A 25,513-nucleotide genomic window follows, 5' to 3' on the forward strand; every position below is an offset into this window, starting at 1 on the left:
GATGGACATACCAGAGAGAATCCAATAAAGGGCCTCTAAGACAAGGGACTGGAGCATTCTTCTTATACAGAAAGGCTGAGAGAGCTGGGAGTGTTCAGCCTGGAGAAGGCTCGGGGAGATCTCACCAATGTGTGTAAATACCTGAAGGGAGGCTACACAGAGGATGGAGCCAGGCTCTTTCCCATGGTGCCCAGTGACAGAAGTGTGCCCAGAGGCAACATGCACAAATTCAAACACAGAGGGTGCTCTCAGAGCAGTGGGAAGCACTGGCAGAAGTTCCCCAGGGCATAGCGAACTCTCCCTCCTTAGAGATACTCAAAAGCCATCTGGACGTAGTTTTGGACAACTGGGTCTAGGTTGCCCTACTTGAACAGGAGGGTGATCTCTGGGAGGTTCCTTCCAACTTCAACTGATCTCAAATTCCACAAAGATTTTTAGGCTGTTACAATTAATACAAGAGCTTATCTCAGAAAATGCACATCAGAAAACCAGGACTTGCTCCCATATGAGTCAATGGCAGAACCCCAAGCTCAGAACTTTGCCATTAGAAAATAAGATGCTGACAGAGCAGACTAAGCAACCAGTTGCTGCAGGGGAAGGCTCACTGCTGAGCCTTTAACAAGAACTGTCTGGCTGAACTGAGGCTACCATCCATTTTCTCCCTCTGCTTCCTGAGAGCTCTTGGCATCTAAAGCATCCACCAACCAGCATCCATCTGGCAGGAGTCCTATTCTGGAATCCCTCAGGCTCTCAGAGATAGGGTATTCTGAACTTCTCTGGCAAAATGAATCAATATTTCCATTTGCAGAAGATTCCCTTTAACAGAGAATTAACTGAGCACACTGACAGTTCAAGGATCGTCTGCTGAAGTTACCCAATGACAATGTCTGATTACTCAAGTAAAAGAAAACAGGTCAGGACAACCATAAATACACAAAGTCTGTAATTAAAGTACCAGTTATTCTGTTTGGGTTGTTTGGTCTCCTCTTTCCCACTTCATCTTCTCTCAACGGCATCATGAACCACAGTTTGTGTGACCTGTTAATCACTACCTACTACAGTTTTTAACACACAGAGGCAGACAGGAACAGAGCAAGAATTTTCACAGCCAAGGAGAAGAAAGGAAAGTAACCTAAACCAGGTTGTTCAGACATCTGCTCGGTGACTTGACCAAATGCCATTTTAAAGAGATGTCATCGCTGTACGTGCCCTGTAGCATGAAAACCAAGGCAGTGTATCCAGAACAAACTGGACAGTGTCACAGTGCTCCTATGTTTTTGCAGAAGATGGAGAGAAACCACAACTAAGAAGCAGAAGCCATTTTCTGATTGATCATATATTTTCACTCCAAGTATGAGAGACTAAGGAAAGAAAATCCAATATGTGATTATGAAACACTGGAGAATACACTATGGACAAATAATGGCTTCATTTCACAATGAAAACAAGCACACAGCAGGTCATTACCATCCTGATAATATACTTTAAACAAATTCCTCTCAGTGCTGACCTGAAGAATAAGTTTACAAGAATTATATTGAATAACTGATGTTCTCACATCAGTTGACAGCTACAGCAGAAGATTTAAAATATTAAGAATGATTTTATTTCTTCATTGATTCTGCTCATAAACACAAAGTGGTGATGCTTGTAAGGAACTGGTGTATTAGCAAACACTGGCATTGCTTCTAACATTGCCCATTGTACTAATTTCAGAAAGCATCACTTACCTAATTTCATAATTATTAACTACTAAAATAGATGGGATTTACTACTTCCAGCAAAAGGATTTTTTCTACCATAAGAATTGGACAGGGACTGCATCTCCTCTTTGTGTGTTTGAGTTTATATTGTACTTTGTATTTCAATTCTCATATGTAAGAGGATGATGTTTAAGAGCAGAAATCATTTAATATTCCTGAGGTAACTGCACTTCTGCACTGCAAAGGGAATACTTTTTCAGGATCTTTTAAAAATGCACTGAGTAGTTATATGAGTAGCAAAACATAGCTGGCACAACAAACCAAACATTCTGCTTCTAGATGTTTTAGGCTCCTTTATTTAGACCTTCTTTCTATTTATACAGGTTGTGTCACATATACTAATTGCACAAACAGAAGTATAAAAAAACACCAGAGAAACTAACCAGCCTCCAAAGCCACATACTTTACATCAAACCAACATCAGAATAAAGCTTTATTTTAACACTTTTCAGAAGCTACCCATTAATCAATTTTTGTTCTCACATCCAAAAGCCTCAGCTTTTTCAGTGTGAAGATACCCTATCTGGACACAGATGTTGACACTTCAGACATTTATATAAAACACAGCAAAACCTGTTATTCTGCTCTCCAGCAGCTAGGATTGATGAAGCCATTGGCTTCTGACAGCAGCTCTGATAGAAGCTTGGTAGTAAGGCTCTCACTCAGTTCTGGAAAGATACCACAGGTACAGTAATAGAATATACCACATCATGGTCACATAGACTAAATTTTAATTTTATCACATGAAATGGTAAGAACTTACTGTGGAGATAACTCTTAAGTAATCACAATCACACTGCTTACATGGATTTCTGAAGGAAGCCTTTAGCAAACCTACTGCAGTCAGGACAACTAAAAACGAACACCACCAGGACTATAGGTTCATGTCCTCTCTCTGCAGAAGAATGTGCCTACAGCATGTACCAGTCAGCTTTTCAGAACAGCATGGTCATGCAGAGAAAGAGACCCAGAGGAGCCTGGACTCTTGTTTCATTACAACTGGAGAGAAATGGATACTGCTGATTAATGAGACCTCCTTCCATCTTGTAGGGGAAAAAAATGATAGGTCTATAGGTTTTCCTTTTGTTATAACACATTTACCAAGTTTTAGCTGACACCTGTATACCTCATGTAGGGAAATGGTAAAATCTTACTATTTAATTTCACTGTATGCATACCACTTCATTTATACCTCACAAGATACCCTTAAAGCATTCAAGAGATTAATATTATTTGAAGAAAAAAGCTTCTTACAGAAACAATAACACCTACCACTCAAAAGAAGCACTCAGTATCAAAGCCAGAAGACAGTGATTAGGCACATAGGTGATGACACAGCATCTATTAAACATGGTGGACACAATGGTGGACCTCAATGAGCTGAAAAGCTTGACACTTATTAATAAAGAGCTTCCAGGATATAGGATTTAAAACAGACACACCCAGAAAGAGCAGAATACCAAGAAAAAGAAAGCTACCCAGGTGACTCTTGTTTAAAATGGTGCATTACTTGTATGCATTGTGCATTTCCATGTGGTATCATCTATTAATAGAACAGATTATTCACTCTAAGTAATCATACACCAAATTACCCAGAGCTTCCTTTTGCAAGCCTACTGACTTCACAGTTCCTGTTGTGCCTGTGATGAGTAATGACTGCAAGAACTTCTTAGCATTTCGCTATACTATTTTTTATTTCAGTATTATCCAGTTTTGAAGATTAACTCCATGCTACATTGTCTAAGGTACTTGCATCTTCTTACCCGATGTAAACACACAACAAACCTGTTAAACACACAACAAACTTGTTAAAGTATCACATACCTAAAATTTCCCAGAAAATAGAACACTGAAAGCTCAAATTTAAGATAGGTACTGTAAATTGTACAGTAAATTTAAACTGTACTGTGATTTCTATCTTCTATTTACCCATTTCTCTTCCAACATAATTCAATGCAACTTTTAAATAGAAAGTTTGAAATTTACTGTTCTAAAGCACTAAACTTCTCAATTAAAAATGATTTCATGTGTTTTGCCCTCCCCCCTCTTTCTATTATTGATGCTACCTCTTACAAAAAAGGAAAGACTGACATGCTACTACTTGTTGCCTAACATGGTCTCCTCCTATCGAATTAACTGTCTCAAGTATAGCTGGTTTATTTCACTTTAAGTTGAAATGAGCCTGATCAATTTAAGCTAATAATACCAAATCTGGACAATTATTGGGTGAGGGAAAATTAAAGCATAAAAAGCTTTTGTGCAAATTCAGATCAGATGGGGAAACTAAGCTGCACGAAGTCACCTCAAATAAATTTTAAGCTATAATAAATATTGAAGCAAGACACCAAAATGAAATGACTAGCATGCTTATGACAACTGGAACTATTCAGATCATGACAGTACTAAGGAAGAGTTGGGTTTCACAGAGCAACCTCCTCTAGTTGATCCTGCTTTGAACAGGCAGAGTGGGAGTCAGAAACACTTCCCTCCACAGCTATTCTATGATTCTGTGATCTTATCTTTAACTTCCAGTAAAGACATTTGATCTGCAAAACTGATCAGCTTTAAAAGCTATATGAAACTTAACACCTTTAATTGAGAACTAGATTTTAAAATTAAGATGTTTGTATTTCTTAAATATCAATGCTTTCTATTTACATCCACTCTCTCTTATAGGAAAAAAAAAAATCCACAAACAGAATTTTTATGGTTTGCAATGCATTGGTATCAAGGGTCATCATCTTTTAGCTCCAACTCAGACACTGCATACACCATCACCTGCAGTTCTGCAGGCAAAACTGACTTGCCTAACTTACAGCCAGCAGTTTCATTAAGAACAATGAAATTATTTGCTGAGCTTGTCATAATTAGTCAAGTGAAATTTGTCTCAAATGCAAGAAATTTCACCAAAGAATCAAAAAGCATGGATAATTATGCTCTTAGAGAAGAAAATTTACTGTAATATATGGTACCCTTGCACATAATCTCTTTATCCCAAACACTACTGTCTCAATTCAGTCAATGTCATGCAACCAGAATTTTTAATCAACTCTTATTAGTGGCTGCCTTTGCCAGGAGCTGAAGAAGAACATAGCTTTCACTGAACTCTTCTAGGTACAATTTATTCTGCCACTTCATTTTGTAGGGAGCCTGATTTATTTGACATCAATAGTTTGTTGAGGTAATAAACCATGCAGGAATGATACCATGACTCAGAGCTCATTTGCTAACAGTCAAGTTGTTTGGCAGCATGACAGGCAGAGTAATGTGCCTTGAAGAAGTATCTGTATAGATGCCACAGAGATTACCAAACAAATACAGAGCCCCAAAACACAACTTTATCAACTTGTTTTGATTGATTGATTGTGCTCAGCTTCACTTTGAGCACAAATATTAAAAAAAAAAAAAAAAAAATCTATATGCAAGCCAAAAAGCTACTCCATCCCAACAGATTTCTAACACACCCAGGCAATTTTACACTACTGCTTCCTTCCAAGATAGGGCTGTCCTCCACATGCTTTCAGAAACCACACAGTGTAGGAAACAAGGGAACCCTCCTTCAGGTAAATATCAATACTCAATGAGCTATAGCTACTTCCTACAACAGAAGTCCAAATTTTTTTTCACCTGAGTTTGCAAGAGTGATAGAAGAGGTTTTGTATGCTAATGGTGCTACTTAAAAACCCTGTTCTTCTGAGAACTCTGTTCTTTTGCGTAACATCAGCAATCAAGCAAAAAATGAAATAAAACTTTAAGAAAAAGACTGACTTAGACTCTTCTCTCTGTAAAGACAAAGCATATAACCAGATTTTTTCCTAGTTGCATTAAGGCAGCATTTGTCTTTTTTGTACCAAACCAACTGAGAAGGCTACAACACTTTAAAAATGCCCATGAATTATCTTTTTAAGCCTCTCTAGTTAAGCACCCACCTTCACAAACCTGCAGGTACTAGATGATTCCTATCCTTCTTTCTCCCTATACCTCTATAAGCACACACATACACCTCCCCCAAGATTAAATAAGTGTATTTAATCTTTATTTAAAAGTATAGCAAAAAGTGATAGGCACTACAGGTAAGGAAATTGTAGTTCTCTTTTCACTCCATTCCTGTCATTACAAAATGCATGCTCATTAAAGGCCTTTACATTTAAACATCCCTATTTTAGGAAGGATAATATATCAAGTTATTTTTCAACTTATACATTTATTGTTTGAAGTCATGCATTGAGTTCTATTCAGGCTCAGCCTGGAGTGTTACAGGAAGTTATCAAAGTGGATGAACTTGTAATAGCTACTTAGAGCAAATACTTTTAGAAGAAATTCACAAGGATTACTAGGAAATTCCTTCACAGCTGTTAACTTCAACAAGTGTTTATTTTTCAAGTAATTGAAGATAGACAATTTACAATCCATTTACATGGTTATTTTTGTAACCATCAAATCTCCAGCATACAGAAAATCGCTGTCTGGTGCTAGTCTGTTTCCATTCACAATCTTCAGAATACAGGTCTGATTTCTAGGTAAGCATCAGAAAAATCACGACATTCAGCATTATTAAATATCTGGCTGACAAATTAAGTGCCACAATTAACATGCCAAGGGCATTAGTTTACTCAGATGATCAATACTGATTTGGCTCTAATCTGAGATTTTTAAGATAAAACAATCAAATCTCCACCACACCATCTTTGCTACGTCTCCCATTGTTTGTCAACCCCACAGTAAGGAGTGAAGGCAAAGAGGAGCCTTCCCCTCAGTCCTGGCTCTAGCTTGGAGCATAAGGGAACTTATTGAAGACTAACACTCCAAAATTCCAAGAAAGGTATGACCAGGAAGCACGTTCACAGATACCAGACAGTTACAACCAAAGTTTGTTTACTCAAATTCAAATATCTCTTTACATTAGCATGTTCAAATAGCTCACATACATGGGCACAGGAACAGTACAAAGAACTCTATGTCCATCAAAACAAACAGAACCACAGAACAGCAGACACAACAGCTACCATGAAAGGTAAAGTGCTTTGGAGAATGCAAAAATTTATCAAAAACCTCTCCTTGCTTCAGAGGGTAAGGAAGCCTGTATAACCAGTGCACAGCAACTGAACTGATAGTATTTTAAAAACAAGTAAGAGACAACTAAATTTTTAAGCAGTTTTTAGAGAGGCTGGAGACCCTGAGGAGCTATGTTAGCAGGTAGGGAAAACAGCAAGGAGAGAAATAAGGGTTTTCCTATCTATACACTCAAGAAATCTGCAGGACAGCCAGCAGGGCAGGGAAAAGAAGGAAACTTAGGTCAGTGAATATATGTAGATAATAGACAAATATGTTTTCTATACAACATAAGTGCTTTTCCAATACAAAATCCACTTGAATCCATATTTACATCACATATAGGTATTTCAAGTTTGACTCCAAGGTTAAGATGCTCATTGAACAATGCAGGAAACCTCTAAATAGGACTGCCAGCCAATGGGTCCCTCTACAATACAAAAATTAAATCCCAAACCTGGGGCTATGCAGGTATATACAAGCACTATGATTAATTGTACTCGCATCCCCCACTAAAACATTGACACTCTCCAGTCCTGAGGCCAGCTGGTACCAACTGCACTCTGCTGTACAGTACTTAACCTTCAATCTCCCCTGGGCTCCATGAGACACATCCATGGCCCGAAGACAAACTTAGGTGGGGAGAGGAGTAATTCACTTTGGTTTCTATTCAGACTGCCAAACACAAAGCTGTAAGTGGCATTTTACTGACAGAAAATTAAGTGTACCTGGTGCATTCCTTAGGTACAGACATCACCACTTCTGGGATACTCCAGCAGTGGAGGGAGCAAACATTCTGTAGTCTTGTATCAACTACATCCTGTATCAACTACTAGAAGTGACTCCTGGAGCTTCCCATACAGCATCCACACATTGTCCACAATTTAAAGTAACAAACGACTCTTACATTTTTTTCTTCCACTGAAAGAAGAGTTTTCTAGCTTTATCCAATGTCAGAATAATTCATACGGTGACAAAGCAATATAAGCTCTGTAATCAAATCTAGGTTTCCCTCCCAGCTGTGCAGTAACACAGCTGTGTATAACACAGCCAACATCTCAGCAGATCAGGCCATGCAGTTAAACCAGCTGGTATGAATTAGGAAGATCAGGAATTAGTGTTCCCTTGCCACAGTGCAGGAAATCTGCCTACCTGTCTCACACTATTAGGAATGTAAACCACTGCTGGATTTCTATTTTTGAGAAGCCTATGTACCTTGTTATGGTAAAGACCAAAGTGCTCCTGACTGGCACCTCCCTTTGCTGCATTTAACCACATTAATAATTTCTTTTAGAATATTAAGTAACATAAGTTCTAGCTTACACTGTTGAATGTGTAAAGAGAAATTTAAATGAACAAGTTGCTTTACAACAACCAGTAATCAAGGAAGCTGTTTTTCTATAAACCAGTTATCCAACCAAACGAGGTTCTCTCACATCCATAGTAGTCTGAATACATGAGGCTTTGAAGAAAATCTTGAACATAAGAGACTAATATGGGATATTTTAAAAGGCAATAAAATTACATTCACTATCACAGGACAATTCAGCAGAGTATTCTAACAGGTAGGATCATGAACTAAGGCTGCCCTGGCTTTGTGCTTTCTGTGTAAAGCAATTTTCCTCTTTTTTCTACCAGCATTTTTCTCACAGGCTCACATACTTCAGGAACCTATTCAAGCAAGGATTTGCTATTTTACTAAATAAAATAAACATTTATGCAGGAATTAACACAGTGGGAATCTAACTTGTTTCTGATCTCTAGGCTACTGGAATAGTAAAACATATGCATACAGTAATAAATGTCTTCCCTGCTTTTAAGAAGGACTGAAAAAGAGAAACAAGTGTTTTTCTATATGGTTTCAGACACTGCTAATATAATCAAGCATTCAAACTTAAAATAATGCCATATGTGTTTTATAAATGTATTCTTAACCTAAGACAGCAGTCATATTGATATAAAAAAAAAAAAAAAGGAATTATAAGCACTTAGTTCCTAGAGAAATGTCTCACACAAATTGTCTTCTGTTCAGACATCTTCCATCTACCAGCACTGGCTGTTTTCAAATTACATTTGTCAACACCCAGAAATATTTAAGATTAAGCAATATTAAAAAATAAGAATATGTAAACACAAAATATGTCTCAGCAGGCTATTATTTTAATGAGCTTTAAATATTTCAAAAAGCTGGCAAAAATTCCCAAATAAGCCATCTTCTCACCTGAAAATAAAACCATGGTTAGAGAATTCAAATATGAAATGTTATGATACAACTAGAATTATGGTATATATGCATGATTAGAAAAAAAACTCTCAACAGCAGCATTCTTGTAAAGGCAAAATAAAATAAATTTTAGAATGGAAACTTACTTGTGCATATTTTCCACTCCTATTATGATCATGATATAGTAGGAAATTCCACTTTGTATAACAAAATGTAAGGCATACCTGGGGGGGAAAAAAAAGTAAACCCTCATAGCATTTTCTTTAATGACAGTCAACTGCATGCATTTATTGTGAAATTAAAGAGGTTCAAAGTTTAAAGCCATCACAGCTCCCAAAGAAAACCCCCCTTTTATTCTAATTAGGTTTTTTGCTACCCTTCCTTCTGCTGAGAACTTCTCCCTTTAGCATAGCACAGAGAGCAGTAATGAACAAAAACTAGACACCTAGCTAGAATGCTGCAGCTCAATTGAGGATATTGCAAATGTTGCCAACTCTTAAAATACAAAGAATATGTCTTCTAATACTTCCATTTGGCATTATTTCCTGAGTAAATAACTGTAAACAACATGAAAGTTTTGTGGTTTAATTTCCATATTCATCTTTCTACCCATTTACAGCAATAGATATTTCAGATAAGGCTAACAATTTCTTAGTATCCACAATATTGTAAGATTTCCCACTCAACAGAAACAGTGACTGTGTCCAGGCAGTCTCTTTGTCCCAGGTTGTCAGGAACTTTTAAAGGGATGGTGGTGATGGTCACAAAAAACACACACACACAAAAAAAAGCCCTACACATCAACAAGCCACAGATTTATTTCACAAAGGTGCTCTAAGCCCCTCGTTTGTTTTCCACAGCTTACCACCACAGCCATCCCAACACCATTGCTTTGGGGGTTTGCTTTGGCCTTTGAAGGAATTATACTTCAGTAAGCTGTAGAGCACTGCTATCAAAGCAATGCCAGTGAATGGGAAAAGAGCTGATCTTCAGTAACTTGATTTTTCTTTCATTCCGGTACCTTAAGTGCTTCAGTACCACACTTACATATGCTCAAGTGACACAACTCATCTAATTTGGGAATTTTGTTTTCTCATAAAAAGAAGTTTAAAAAGCAGCTATTATTTTGCTACAGTGATGCTGTTTTGTTTCAGCTTATCACCAACAATTTCCTAGTTCCCCATCTCCTCAACTCACAAGGAAATGACTTCAAAGATTTTCAACAAGAAAACCAGTTCTATCCAACTAAAATTCTTCATCCTACACATGAGAAACTGAGGCAAAACAAGTCACTTGTACATGATTTAACCCTGAAAAATCTTGACTTTTTACAGAAGAGCCAATCTGTACATGCTCCCATGCTTCACTCCTAGTTAGTCTCATTTAGGATAGGACTACCTAAAATTCAAGTGTGCATTTTAATATAGTAATTGTCAATTTAAAAAATATTTCCTTGCCTTTCTTATCTGCCAAGTATTAGCAATATTGTATATAGCAAAGACAGGCATTAGTAAAATGACAAAAATTAAGAGGCTTGTTCTTATACAGAGAAAGGAGACTAAGATATCAAAGCCTAAGAGAGTGTGGATTGACAAGGAGTACCATACCAGAATTATAGTCACTGAAAACATTTCTTTCAGGGCTGTTAACAATAGCAATATGTTCTTTGATTCAAACATTCAAAGGGATATATTGAGATACTACAGAGAATAGTGATTTTTAACTAAATACAAAGGGTACATATTCTGGGCCTTTTATGCTATTTGCTATTGTGCCAAAGGAATTAGTGCTTCTCTTCCTTTCCTCCACCACCATCACAAGTATTACAAAAGTGACTGAAAACTAACGCACTTGAAAATGACAACATAACCACTACTAAATGCCCTTAAAAGGGTGCAGATTACAAACTACTTCCCACATTTAAGTTGGCATGCTCTTATCTACAAGTTCGTACATTTACTAGTAACACCATGTAACAAAACAGTAACAGTTTCTTTCTTGTTACATATGTTTATAAGACATGTTATAGCACTATCCTAGAGTCACTGAAGATGTATCAGGGCCTTGCAACCTGCATGCATACTTGATTTCTTGAAAAGGGGGAACCAAAAAAACCAAAACCATCAAAAAACCTGCTTGTATAACATGTACTTAACCAAAAGGAAAAAGCATTGGCAGAAGTACCAATTTTTAAAGAATGTGTCCTTTCAACATCTCAAATTATGTTCTTTTCATCATTTTTAAGTAGTTTTTAGCTCCATAACTGCAAAATAGCAGTTATGGAGCTAAATATAACAGATTCAAATATGATCCAAAGCAATCTAGAATAATGTGGATTTCTACTATAGCAGAAAACTTTTTTTTTTTTTTTTTCTCCAGGGCATATTGCCAGTAAGAAGTTTCCACAAAATTTTATTTATGTCTGTTGGGAGCAGAGGTTGTTTCTTTCCAAAATCTCCCATACCCAAAATTCATATATGAATATATTACTAGCCCTTTCTAATTACAAGTTACAATTAATGATTTCTGCTTCTCTAAAGCAATGGAAACAGAACGTGCTTCTAATCTTACACAGCCCTCAAAAAAATCCTCACGTAGTACCTCCTATCTCCCACATCCTCCTCTTTGTCTGTGGTGCTAAGACTGGAAGTCTTTGAGATCTCTCAAAGCAGAATACCATGGCCACACGTTTAAGATATGGACTGGCGTACTAGAGTTTTATATAAAAGTAAATCATGCATGTAAATCTAAAGAATTAAGGCTACTGATTTCCTTTCCTAAAATTTAAAAACAATATATATCAATTAATGTTAGGAGATCTCTGCAACATGCCAATGTAGAGGCCAACACACTCTGCATGTGTAGAGACAGACGCATGCACACACTGTGTGCAGCTTCCCACCTGCACAACAGCTTGATTAATTCCCCCTAGTTCAGTAATACAATAAATGCAATAAAATGAAACTGGCACTCACACCATCTTGGGAAGATGTGAATCATTTAGTAAGCTATTTTTTGAAGAAAAAATATTCAAGAAACTAAATGTATACCCTTTTCTAACTTTCGTAACATTCTCTCTTGCTACACTGTGAAAAGATCAAGATATGAAAACAGCAGTCACACAAAATATGTTTGAAAAACAATCACATCTTCCCTCCCAATCATTAAAAAAAAAAGCCATGAAACAGTCTGAAGTCAAAGCCAGCTCTTTTCCAGGTGTTTTACACTACTACGAGTTTCACTAGATATACTTTACAGTTCCAGCAACTCTTCCTAAAAAAAGTCACAGTATATTCAATATTCAGAAAAAGAGACTGAGTTATCTCACGCCATGAGTATTTATGGGGAATTATCCTAGTCACCACATCTGTGCTGTCCCTCAAGAGAATACTTCTCCAGCAAGTTTACAGAAAAAAAAAAAAAAAAGCTGTAGAAGTTAAACAAAGTGCACCTGCTCCATCCTCCCAAAACCACAGGCAGCCAGTATGGTAGTTACCAGTTTGCAAATAGATGATCTTTCAAAATTTATGCACCTCATCAGAATATTTAAGCTGAATTCTGTACATTTGCAGCAGCTAAAAACCCCAAGAGAATCAGGCAATAATGTTTTTCATAACACAAAAATAAAAATTTACAAGTTCCTGAGAAATGAATTTAAGTGCAACTTACCATCCAAAACAAAAAAGTGCAAGATAAAGGCCCAAGAGTGTTGCAACAACATGTCTTATAAATGGGCTAGTTTTGCTTGAATGAAGGTATGTTCGAAACCAAATAGCCGCAAGCAAGGCAAACAGTTGGCACACTACAAAGTTGACCTGCATAAAAAAAAGAAAAGAAAGAAGAACTCACACAAGTGTGTATTAAAAATTAACAGAAATATCTACACATTTTTAGCAATTTGCAGAACCTGTAGCTTTGCCACAGCCTTTACCACAGCATGTCTAATAGCTTCTCCCATGAGTCCCTCCCTGGGCAAAGCACAAACCAGTGCTCCCCCGAGCAGCTCAGAGGAAAAGATGCATCGAACACATGAGGCACGATGTGCATAAATCAAGAAAAGAAAATGACGTCTTTTGCTGTAGATTTTCTGAATACCAAACCACTATCAACCATAAAATCACCTCTACTCTCCCAGTAATGTGAATTTCTGAGCTGCAGTTTTATTTGTTTTTTTAAGTGAGCAGGACTTGAAGCTACAGATCACTTCCAAAAATCACTGACAAATCACTTCAGTAGCCTGTGCAGAAGCAGGGCTCAATGAAGTGCATTTCAGTGCTATGTAATCAGATAAACAGCTTGGTTGCACACTGCATTTTCGTTTTGTACATTCGAGTAGGATAGTTTCAGAAATTCTTCCTCCCTCCAGGCCATTTATTCTAGAAGATAGAAAATTTCTTGTATATTAAATATTTAAAGACATTAGGGCACTGAAAGCAAAAGTGGAATTTAATAAAACTAAATCAGTGAGTAAAAAGAATTGTTCTGATTATGGCCTGAAAAAAATGTAACAGTAAGAGCACACACAATAAAGAAAGAAATTCCTCAAATACAGCAACCACTACCAAAAGTAGTAGTTAAACTACAAAAAGCTGGATAAATTACTTTACTTAGAAAGTAACATTTCTCACTTCATAGATTTTATTTTTTACTCACATAGAAAACTGCCTAACAATTTTCCATGTCTAATAGTAGCATCCCAAGTCATCACAGGCAACAGCTTGGGAACTACTGCTTCATGTCCTAAGCATCTCAATAAAAGAAACCTGTACATCCTGCATGCTTCATTGGTCCTCTGCACTACAGTGTTTTAGACTGTTTGATGGCACTTAGCTGAAATACATACTTAATCTTAACATCACAGGGTACAATGACAAGACTATTTTTATGTTCCAGACAGCAAGCCGAATATTGATGTTTGCAGCAACACAGCTCACACTTGCAGTGGCATAATTCAGCTTGTCTATTCCTTTATCATTTTTCAACCAAGTTTCAGGCCATAATAGGTAAGGGTCAGAGTATGCAAACATGGTCATTTTTAAAGTAGCAATTAAAACAACAACTACAGAACACTCATTCTTGTAACAAGTGAACCACTCCAAAACCTGTAACACCAAGTTAATGCTTTAAGTGCTAGCAGGGAAAGAGACTCAAAAGGCAAGGCTGTGTTTTTTAATAGGCGCAGTTCCCTACATTTAACTGTTTGTTAAACTGTCACATACACTTTTCCATCCATTCTCTTACTATCACATTTCTATTATGCTTTTAACAGTATTTGAAAAATCCTAAATAAACGAGGAGATCTTTCAGGGCATAACTTGACCTGTTTTCTCTTCTTTATAAGCAATGATGCAAATGAAACAGAGAGAAGATTATTACTCAACATGATTCTATGGATTTAGTGGAAAAGTTTCATACAAAAGAGTCAAGTGAACCACTGAAAGGGAAACAAACTGATAATGTTTTAGAAAAAAGGGTAAGGAAAAAAAAATTTTAAAAATTATTATTAATTCAGTATCAACATTTGTATGAATACTTGTTACAGAAACTATGCTATGCAACCCACAAAGCATATTTCTGATCCAAAGAACTCACATCCTCAACAGCCTAGAAGGGGAAGGGAGACAGATAAGGTTGCACATTCACAGACAGATATGTAGTGAAGTTGAGTTAAAGAGACGGAGGGAAGAAATGAGCATTAATACCTGTCCTGAAATGGACACACTAGCTGGTTTTAATGTCTGAATTCCCAGACATTAGTGCTTTGACTGCAATATAGATAATTTACCAACTGGTATCACACGGTGTCCTTCTTTTTCAGATTAGCACTAAAAGCAAGCTAGCATGACCCAGGGAAAAAGAAAAGTCATCATCTGGCTCCTACCACTACTATGAAAAGGGTAGAAGTGCTTGGCATTTCTGGCCTGTATCATCAACTCTATAGGAGCAGACACTAACAAAACAACAAACCTTGAATCTCATGATTTAGGATGAGCCTACAGGTTTAGGAATGAGCAAAATCCTCACTCAAAACATAAAAAGCAAACCTGAGAAAGGATTCAGCAGGTAGAGAGTGAAAAAGGGGTACCTTTCTTGGGCACTTGCTCTTTGTTTAGCTACTTACTCTAATGATCAAATCTGTATCTGAAAAACAGTATCCATTAATTAAAAAACAAACAAACAAAACCCCATTAAAAAAAAAAAAAATCAACCACAAAAACCAAACCAGAACACCTTCCCCAAGAAGAATATTTTGAGAACAGCAATAAAACGCAGGATAACATACCTTAAGATCAACCCCACAAGCCAACTTCCAGGGATGCAAATTTATCATGTCAGTTTTTCAAGCACAAAACTAAGTGACCCAAGCAGCACAAACCTTTTCCAAAAGCCTTCCTCACAAATGAGTCCAAAACTGCCAGTGGGTATTTTTAATGTGCTCTTCCTAAAAAGGGCACAAACATATACAATACTTGGAAATCTAAGGCATTACCACAATAGTCACACACCACCATGCATCTCTTCTCTACTCTTACCAATCCTATTCTTATCCTTGTCTCAGTGCACCAAAATGCAGATTACAAAGCACCAAGAGCTCTGCAGAACTTGTAAAGCCCCAAAGCTTTAAATACATATCTGTAAAACCAAGCTATGTAGCAGTTAAGGTTTGAAAGCCATGCAACTTGAGTTTAACCTTTATATATACCTACTTCTTACTGTATTCGTTCTGCTGCTTTATTCTATTTTCTCCAGTAGTATTTCTGATTCATTCAGCAAATGGACAGTTGCCCAGTTTTTGCCCTCATCCTGTGACCCATTAAATGCTTACCATCTGCATTCTACACTGAATAAAAAAACTTTACATTTTATGCAGCTCTTCCCATAACATGGTAAGACTATATACAACAAATGTAAACTTTGCAATAATTTCATAAGATCAGTATTCCTGTTCCAAAGGTGAATGAGCAGCACAAACATTATGAAAGCCCAAAGGGTAAAATAAATGCCCACTAACTTTGGTTGCTCAATTGCAGACACTCAGTGCCTAGTTTTTCCGTCAGTACTTTTAACAGAACTTTAACTGGAATTGTGTTTTGAAAATATAAATTCAGCTGCTATTCTGATTATCCAGCATGCCTATAAATCAGGCCCAACGTATCTCAAAATGCAAGCAAAATTTAAAGTCATCACTACAACCTATTTTTTTTCCTATTTTTCTCCAGTTCACAAAAACCCTCTGGTTCACTAGTGATTTGCCTTCCAAATAAAGGAGCTCATATGGAAGAGTTTGTGAGCGCTGCTGGGTAGTGTCAGAGTCACAGAGGTAATCATCACCTGACACTGATTCTGACTTTTGAGCATCTGCTATCATAGGTTATATATTCACTCAGTAAATATCTTGAATACTTGACTATTTACATTTTAAAAGAAAACACAGAATTTCTACAACAAAAATCAAAACTTAGCTGTGGCTTTCAGTCCACAGCACTCATTTCTACCATTTGTACTCACTTCCACATGGAAAGAAGTTTCATCCCTCGCCAATACTACAGAAAGTAGAATGAGAAACAGACTCTGCGGGCTCCTAAATTCCACTGCATGCACTTCCAATTCCAGCAGTGAGATAATTCGTGCATCTCCACAGTGGCTTAGTTCAGATCAGAGGGGGTTCCTGAAGCCTCCCAGTTATCTGCACTTCATGTGCTTTGCAAGTGCTGTGCAATGGTGTCTGGATACACAAACCTGATTTCTTTTAAACTAAACTGAACTAGACTATCTGTTCCAAAGGTAAGTGAACATTTAGCCCATGAGCTAACCTAGGCAAAAGCAGTATTTCCCAAAATCATTACAGCACCCGTGTTGCATCCTCCATGCCAACCACTTCATCCCACAGAAACACTTCTTTCTGTACTGCACTACTTGGTTTAGTAAACAATGCCAAAATTTAATCTTCAGCCTTTTCCTAACTCCATCTCCCATCTTAAGCCATGCTGAGCAGCGTGGAATTGACAGACAGCTTCATTGTATCCACACACAGAGAGATGAAGAACTTGCTTTCACATACACAGCTTGCCTTGAAAGGGTGACAAAAATTATCTGGCTGTCTAGGAGACAAAAGGAACAGACAGCAAATAAGCAGGAACAAGGGCAGAGGTGAACATCACCACCTTGAAAGCTTCCATGAAAACTGGGCACTCAACCAAGCAGTGATTTTGTTGGCAAATGTTATATATACAAACTTCAACAATTGGGAATGGTATACTTGTGTACCTTTTGAAAACTTATGCCAAGCTCTTATAATATTGTGAGTATGGGCAAAACAACTTTCTAAATACTTATGACTTGGTCAGATGTGAGCAGAACACCCACAAAGAACAAAGACAACACGTTCCCTAAAGCTGCACGATGCATTCTTCATACCTAATTGTAATGTGTCTCCATGAGGTCATAAAACCTGTTCCAATAAGCAGCTTCAATTTTACAGAAGAAATCTTAAAAAAACCTAACCAAGATCTATTTAAAGCTGAGATTTCATGGGGGAAAAAAATATCTTGCCGTAGAATGGCAAGTTTCACCCTGAGCAGTTATAATTCAGCACATTTATAAGAAAACAGAATTTTTTATTCCTCCTCATGTACAGGATATCAACAGCTTAGCCAATTAGAATAACACCTCAAAATCTTACAGAGAGAGCAATGTGTAATGGAAAGTTATGTGCACATAAGAATAAAAACCATACAACTATAATGTAAATTATCACCACTAGCTATTCAGAAATGAATGATGCGAGTGTGTGTTACACATACTAAGCTATTACAGATCCTGCTGTGTGTAGCCTAGCAATTTCAAAATTAAATCCACTATTTTGGTTCAAAACTAGTCATACCAGCACTGCAGTTCATAGGCACAACTCATGCCAAATGAAATAGCAAAACATGAACACAAATTCACAGTTTCAATACTTGGAGTAGCTATACAAAATATAAATCCATTATATCATTAACTGCATTAAGCTATCTACATAAGAAATTATCCATTTGTACGACCTCTGCAAAGGTCAACAGAAAGTATGTAATTTTTAAGGACATTTATTTTAGTATTTTAAAAGAATAAGATTTATGCCATGCTTTTGTAAAAACAAAGTTATTGCTACAGAAAAAGTATTTTAGCAATCAATTCATAACATAAAGGAAAAAAAAAGAAAAATGTCACCATCACAAGGATTTTCATCATCAAGAGCAAATTCTAGCATAACACTGGATTTGAAGACCTAGAAGTCTCCAACTTCACAACAGAGACAGCACCTTTAATCAATCGTTAAAGAAATTTAAGTCCACATTAAAACGAAATACAGAAAAGTTTCTTTCTTCTACAAAACTAATTTTAATACATGCAAATTTTATCTACTAGTTCAGATTTTAGGCTAAACGTCCTCTTCATATCAGCTATATTTTAATATCAAAAGCCAATAGCTGCAGTCAAGGCCTCCAGAATCCTGCTACTTCACAGCACAGAAGGCATTTGCCTCATTCAGAAAAGCAGCCAAAGCAGAGAGGGAATTTTATTGACACAGATAATTCCTAACTGGATGGCACAAGTTAATCATACAGGCCCACGCTGTACAGCCTACTAATAATCCACTGAAAAGCAGCAACACAATGGCACAAAGTTTTGCTTACCAGCTATAGCAAGGTACTGAGAGACACCCAAAGAACAACACTTACAACAAAGTACTTCACAAGAGAAACAGTGGTTTAGCAGGTGAAGCACCAAAGATGACCCAGGAATGTTGCATTTTACTCTTTCTGCCAACAACCCACAGAAACTCTTTTCAAGTTACCTTGTCTTGGTGTGTCTCTATTTTCTCATTTTTAACAAATTTTCCCTAATAAGAAGAAAAATAAGTATTCAAACCTTTAAAATGCAGTGAATGCCTGCGGCTTCAATACAACACTTCAGATAAATAAAAGCTGATGTGAGGGTTCTGTTTGGGGGGTTGTGTTTTTCTGTGGATTTTTGTCTGTTTGTTCTTTAGTGCATTTTTTCTAAGTTATTCCTGAAGAAAAATAAGAAGATACTTCTGTTCTTAGGCTGAATTAGGCTTTGAAAAAAAGATTACCCAGATAGAAGCAGAAGCACTGAAGCCTACCTGATCATGTGCAGAGCCTAAAATAACAAGTTTAAGATGCAAGATGCTTTACAGACAACAGTCAAGAACCTGTGGATACAGCAATTCTGCAGGTAGAGATTTAAGAGTACCCCTCTTAGCCACACTGCAGTACATTTTCCCCCTGGAATTCAGTTTTTCTGAGGTGCAAGATAACAGCATTACTTGTCTCCCTCTGTAGTAATTTTGGCCCTCCATTCTACCACAGCCAAAGTTATGACCTATGCTTCCTCCTGTATCTGACAGGGCCGGTGAGCAAGGTACACTACACAGCATGCCTCTTCTCCAGCCTTTTGTTCTTCTTTTCAGTATCTATGACTATTAGAGGAAAAAAGACTTTTTAGGAAAAGAAATAGAATATGAACTACAAAACCTTTAAAGAACTTTAAAATGAGTTCTTGCAAGAGCTAGGAGATCAAGGCAGAATAATGTACATACACCTTATGAAGACCTTAAAACCAAGGCTTTGATGTTTATTCTAAATCTGTAGGGCCACTTGAGCAGTAATGTTTTAAACACAAACCTCTTCAAGCATGATATTTGTTGACACATACTTGTCAAAAATTGCCAAACTTTACCACAATTAATGAAGCATCAGTTGTGCCTTGTTCCTTAAACATCATTATTTTCTTGTTCCTGCTCCAAGTTAAGTCAACACTATTTTCCTTTCCCACAAAAACAATGAGCTGAAGAATGAAAAACATCTAAAAGAGTTCACAAAAAGTTGGTTATAACATACAGGGGAGTTAATGTTTCTCCACAGCAACCAGACAGCAGTATTGGCGGATATTCTTCCATCCAATTTCTAACCTTCTTCAAGTATAAAAACAACTTGTACAATTATCTAATAATTGCTTAATGCCAGACAGATAAGAACTGAAAAGTGAGAATGACTTATTTGAAACCAATGTCAATTTTCCAACTACTGCCTCAAAATTACTGCACTAATATTAAAGGGAAAAAAAAGGGAAATAACATTTTCCACAGTAAAGCTGAAAAAAGTAATTCCATTACAAGGCTCAAAATCAAACCACTTGGTAATTTTCTTCAATTTATTGGGAAATGTCAGGAAGACGAGTTCAGAGATACTGGCAAGCGTATTTGATAAAGATGACAGATACTTAAGAGTAGTTCAGAGAACGTGTCTTCTGAATGATAGGAAGAAACAAGATTCCTCTTTCAACTGAAAGCATCAAAGATCTTGCAAAAATGCTTTTGAATGTATTTTTTTATTCAATTAATACTCTGCCTTACATGATGAAAATATAACTAATTAACACTCCTGCTGTGAAATCTCAACCTGGCTTCACAGGTGAAACATGAAGAGATGGAGGAGAAGCAGCAGTGATTATTTTGAAATCAGTTGTATTAAGGCACAATGTTCTTTGCAGCAAAGACTGTATTACTGAATGTTCATACAGTATCCACTGTGAAGGGACACTTATTCAGATGAAAACTCCAAGTACAGCCCTGTAATACCAGGCACTTCCTTGAAGTGCATGCTCTAAATCATTTGTGTTAGTCAACATCAACATCACTGGCAAATGTTTTTTAATATTGGACACATACACTTCATCTTCCCATTGATTTATTGGCAGATGAAAATACTTAACATAAGATCCTAAACATTTTCTTTCCAAGTTGGTTTCAGTCCAAAACATCAAATCCAGTTGTGACATAGGTTAGTAATAGTATTTCTATTTCCAGTATCAACTCTTGGTTTCCAGTTTGCAATTTTTAAGTATGCTACAGAGAGCAAAGCACATCATGAATAATATGATGGAGGCAATAGTAATCTGGTTTGTGCAATAAATGAGCATCAAATCCAATAAGCTTTTTCAAAGAAGGCTTACTTAATCATTACTCAGAATTACTCTAAAATAAACTGTATGACTAAAGATGTAAAATGAAACATCAATGTACATTTTATATTGAAAATAACCAAAACTAATTCATTAATGATAGGAAGATATTGGCTGAAGGGTGTTCTCTCTGATGGGCTCTTAAGAATTCACCATTATAGATCATGAGTTGTCAAAAAAAGCTATTTATTCACAGGAATATCCAAAATCTAGGATGCAAGTTTGATTCAAAGGTGAAATCAGATTAAGAATGCTGGCTTGGGTTTTTTTGTTTGTGTGTTTTGTTTTCTTCTCTCTTCAGAAACAATAAGGACCTAAACCACTTGCTTCTGTTAAGCAAAAACTGGTTTGGCCAGTTAAGGATTGCAGATATCAGACTACCAGGGAAAAAGTGTTTACAACATCAAAACACCACAGCCTGGCATTATGTTGGCAAAACACAGCTCCAAACAAAGACCAACTCAGTTACTGTGCTTTTAAAACGATGGGGTTTTATCACACATTCACAGTGCACATGCACATAATGAGATGAACTCAAAATTTCTACTCTGTCACATGTATCAGCAGTACACTGATAACAAAATCAGCTGGAAAAGAACACAATTTGAAGTATTAGAAAGCAGTCTTTATTACAGTGCTGGACACTTTCAGAGGATATCTTCTCTAATCAAATGTGTGTGTGAAACTTTACAACAGCATATTTATCCCATCATGATCATACATATTCATTACATTTTACTTCCTAGCTAATACATAAACATCATTTTTCCTAGAACTCATTTGCATACATCTGTCTCCTATTGGAAGCCCTTTTATGGTCCTAGAGGGTTGTCTAAAGGGGTCTCTAGTGGTCATACTCCTTAAGTGCCTCAATATTACAGATGACCTTTCCTTGAACTTTTTTTGGGAATGAGCTGTTACTTCTTGAGATAGAACTTTGTCCAAAATCCACTATATTCCTCATTATCTGTTTATCCAATAGTTCCAGCTATGTTTATCACCCTGTGTGCATATTTTTACATTATTTTATCCTTTTGTTGCTAGTTAATCTTTAAGCTCCATCTAGCAACTCCAGGGGAACTGAAAATTTCTATTCTTTATCCTCTATAAATACAGGGTATTTAAATGTGTATTTGAATGACAAGTTTTTCTTTGAAAGCCCAGAGAACCACTACAGTGCCTGAAATTTTGCAAAAACATCACAAGCTACTCACTTTCCTAGGCATTTAAAAATAAAGCAAAATAACCAACATCAATGGAGGTATCTTTCTCAAATGCAACCAGAAACGTACATTTTCTCAATTAAGATCGTACTTCACTACAATTATATTCTCCTAGTATGTGAGAAACTGAAATACATCTTAAAATAAGCAACAGACACTGAAAGTAAGTCTCTTGTCCATATAGCAAGCACAAATCTGGTAACGGCAATAGTAATTTCAATTAGCAAGTAGAACAAATATTCCCCATCTTTAAAATGGCAGCTTCCTAGTGCTCTCTGTGGAAAGGAAAAAAAATAGGAGAGGGCTCTTCATTACACTCTCCCTTGAACGAACTACTACCCAACACAGTCTGTATTCCTCCATGTCTATTATCTTCCTGCTTTTCCCAGTTCAGGAATCATTCCCATGAGATCAGCCAAGCCTCATCTCCAAGCACCACAACAGCAGCCCTTCAAGTATCTGCAGTATGCAGCAGTCCACACAAGCAATGGACAAAGATGCTACATCTTTTCAAATTAATCCCATTTTTAATAATATTTTACTAACATTTAGAATTATACTTTTATATTAAAATATTTTATCTGACCTCTTACATTCAATTCCATTACAGAAAATTATTTGCTAGTGTATTTTACAGGTAGACATTCTACAAATCTCAGCCATCACTGAACTTCTAAAATTCTGCAAATTTGTGATGACCCTAAATTCTTTCTAGGCTTTCCACCATGAAGAATAAAAGAATAAAACCCAATTCACTTTAGTAGGCCTTCGGTCCAATTTTTCAATGACACATTTAGTCAATTGAACAACTGGGGTTTTATATATGTGTGTGTATTTATATATATATATATATATATATATATATGTAAGATTGAGAGGAAGCAGTAGAATCAAGAGCATTACTCAGTCAAAAGGCAGGTCAGAAAGTTTAAGAATTATCTGTACAGGTGGCATTACAATATAGAATATACCACTGTAGTAATACAACCAGTATGCTCAAAAGCCACATTTCAGAATAAGTACACCTTCTGCAGCTTAGGTCACTTTAACTGGAAATAGAAGAAAACATCAAAATCCCAACTACAGAAAGTCACAACACTATAGCCAAACCAAAATAGCTTTTTCACCTCTGGATATATTATTCTAGAATAAAAAGCAGAGCTATGGAAGTTTTCCTTTGCAAAAAATGGCTTAGCTACCAGAATGATCACTTAAAACAAGTACGCATAACAAGTACTTCTCTAAATTTGCAGACAAATTGAAATTCTCAAACAGATCTGTTCACTTAAGTGCTAAAAGACTAGCAATGTTGATTCAACAGATGTTGAATCTAAAATACTTCCAAAAGGAAAGAAGGAAAATGAAATATGCATACTGAAGAGATACATCAACTTTCCTTGTAACAAAAATACTGTGAAGATACACACATCAAGCAAACAGGTTTTCACTTGGCTTCTCACTTTTCAGGAGAAAATAAAACTCAAGTCTAGACTCCCTAGTTCAAGGGGAACAAGGAAAAAAAATGGGCACATGTTACTCAGGAAAAGTGCACATTAGTCAAAATAATAAATGTGAAGAAAGTATTCTGTAATAAAGTCTGCAAAGGATGTAACACAGTGCTTCATTAGGTCAACAAGAGTGAAAAGTCAACAAATGTCAGGTCCACTGAATGATAAAGATGACTCATCTATTTCAGTTCTATTGCTTTTTCAGAACTCTTGCTTAAAGTCAGCGCAGTACTCAAGAAAAGGCCCACAGAGAGAAAAGATCAACATAGCTGTGGTACAAGAGATTTACAGCAGAAACCCTACAGAAACAGAAAGCAACACAGTGGTAACCGTGCACTCAGTAAAAAGTGACTCTTTTTATCTTCCATATGCCTTAATATTTTTTCTTTATTAGACTGCTCTTTGAGCACTTCACTATTTCTTTCTATATCCCAGAACTGCAGTATTTTATAGCAACTCCTGTACCCCATTTTGGTTTCAGAAATGGGTTGTACTGTCATGAGCACAGATGTGTGCTCATACACAACCTCAACCACTTGCATAAAGATGTGAAAAGAATGAGACAAAACAATGCAGGTGACTAGAAGCTGTTCAGGTAAAGAGTATTTAGTTTAAATGTTTACTGTAGAAACCTTAGGTGTAACTATATTTGAGTTTTTCCACTGCTTTGCAAAAAACTGAAGAAAACATACCCTATGAAAGCATATGAGAGAATAAAATTCACTGCTACTTCTGTAAATATTAAAGAATTACAGCAGCTTGGTAATCTACATCCTCACAACAATATTCATGGACCTGAATAACATGGATTTATTTTCTTCTTGCACTAAATCTTTCTATCACTTCATAAATGGCCCATCTTTTCTAACCTGTAACCCAGTGTTTGCTTTCTTTTCCAACTCTGTTCATGACAGATTTCACCTCTTCCTTCAAGACAGTCACTTTTCTCTTGTCAATTTTTCCTCTTATCCCAACCATTTCATCCTTCTCCATGTATTTTTCATTGCAGAGTTAAGTCTTTATCTATTGTTTGTTGAGTAAGTCAACACCTAACCATTAATAGTAAAACCTGGGAAAGGTGTCACTGTACAGGACCCTCCTGATGATACATTCCCTCCCTTCCAAGAGTTCAAAGGGAGGTCAAGAAACTACTAAAAACTTGGCTAGCAAATCCAAACTATTCAAAACATCACTGACAACAGCATATACAGAATGAAGAACAGAACTTTATTTCCAGCTTTTTTTCATCCACTACAGTCTCTGTCTATCATCATAGAAGATCATGTTTTGCCATCCACCCTTCATTCTCCTGACTGCTGCTAGCAGCACATAAGGAAAAGTACAGGGCAAAGTAGGGGCACAATTTGTTTATCCTACTACTCCCTTACCTTCAGTGTTTGCATTTTACACACCCATGAATGCTAACTTTACTCACAGCTGCTACTTATAAATTTCCTGGGTCTTATCTGAAAAATCAGTAACAAGCTGCTCAGGGTTCCACAACCAGACCCTTAGACAAGGGTCTAAAAATCAATGTTGAAAGAAGGAAACTTGGGACACTCTTCACTTTATTCATTTTTCTAGTTTGATAATGCTTCAGTCAAATGTTAGGCCATCTAAATTCTGGACAGTTATACAGGACAAACATTTTGATATCCATTCCATGTTTAGACAAAAAAGTTTTTATCAGACTAAAACATTTCAGCCCTCAGGAGG

At 36.5% G+C, this 25,513-nt stretch overlaps 1 protein-coding gene across 5 annotated transcripts in view; it reads right to left on the reverse strand.

The window, feature by feature from the left end:
* The window catches only part of MBOAT2 (membrane bound O-acyltransferase domain containing 2), an 83,840-nt gene that overhangs the window by 53,538 nt on the left and 4,789 nt on the right, over nucleotides 1-25,513 (reverse strand). For 2 of the 5 annotated variants that reach the window (XM_053974489.1, XM_053974492.1), the window contains exons 2-3: nucleotides 12,709-12,854; nucleotides 9,186-9,263 (exon numbers count right to left, since the gene is read on the reverse strand). The exons of 1 other annotated variant lie outside the window; for it this stretch is intronic. In XM_053974489.1, the coding sequence (XP_053830464.1) occupies nucleotides 9,186-9,263; nucleotides 12,709-12,854 (224 nt within the window). Of the gene's footprint in view, nucleotides 1-9,185; nucleotides 9,264-12,708; nucleotides 12,855-17,307; nucleotides 17,389-25,513 lie in introns of those variants that run through there. 2 more of the 5 variants (XM_053974491.1, XM_053974490.1) reach the window with 2 other exon arrangements.

The sequence above is a fragment of the Vidua macroura genome, chromosome 3 (assembly GCF_024509145.1).
Source record: "Vidua macroura isolate BioBank_ID:100142 chromosome 3, ASM2450914v1, whole genome shotgun sequence".
NCBI classification, from domain to species: domain Eukaryota; kingdom Metazoa; phylum Chordata; class Aves; order Passeriformes; family Viduidae; genus Vidua; species Vidua macroura.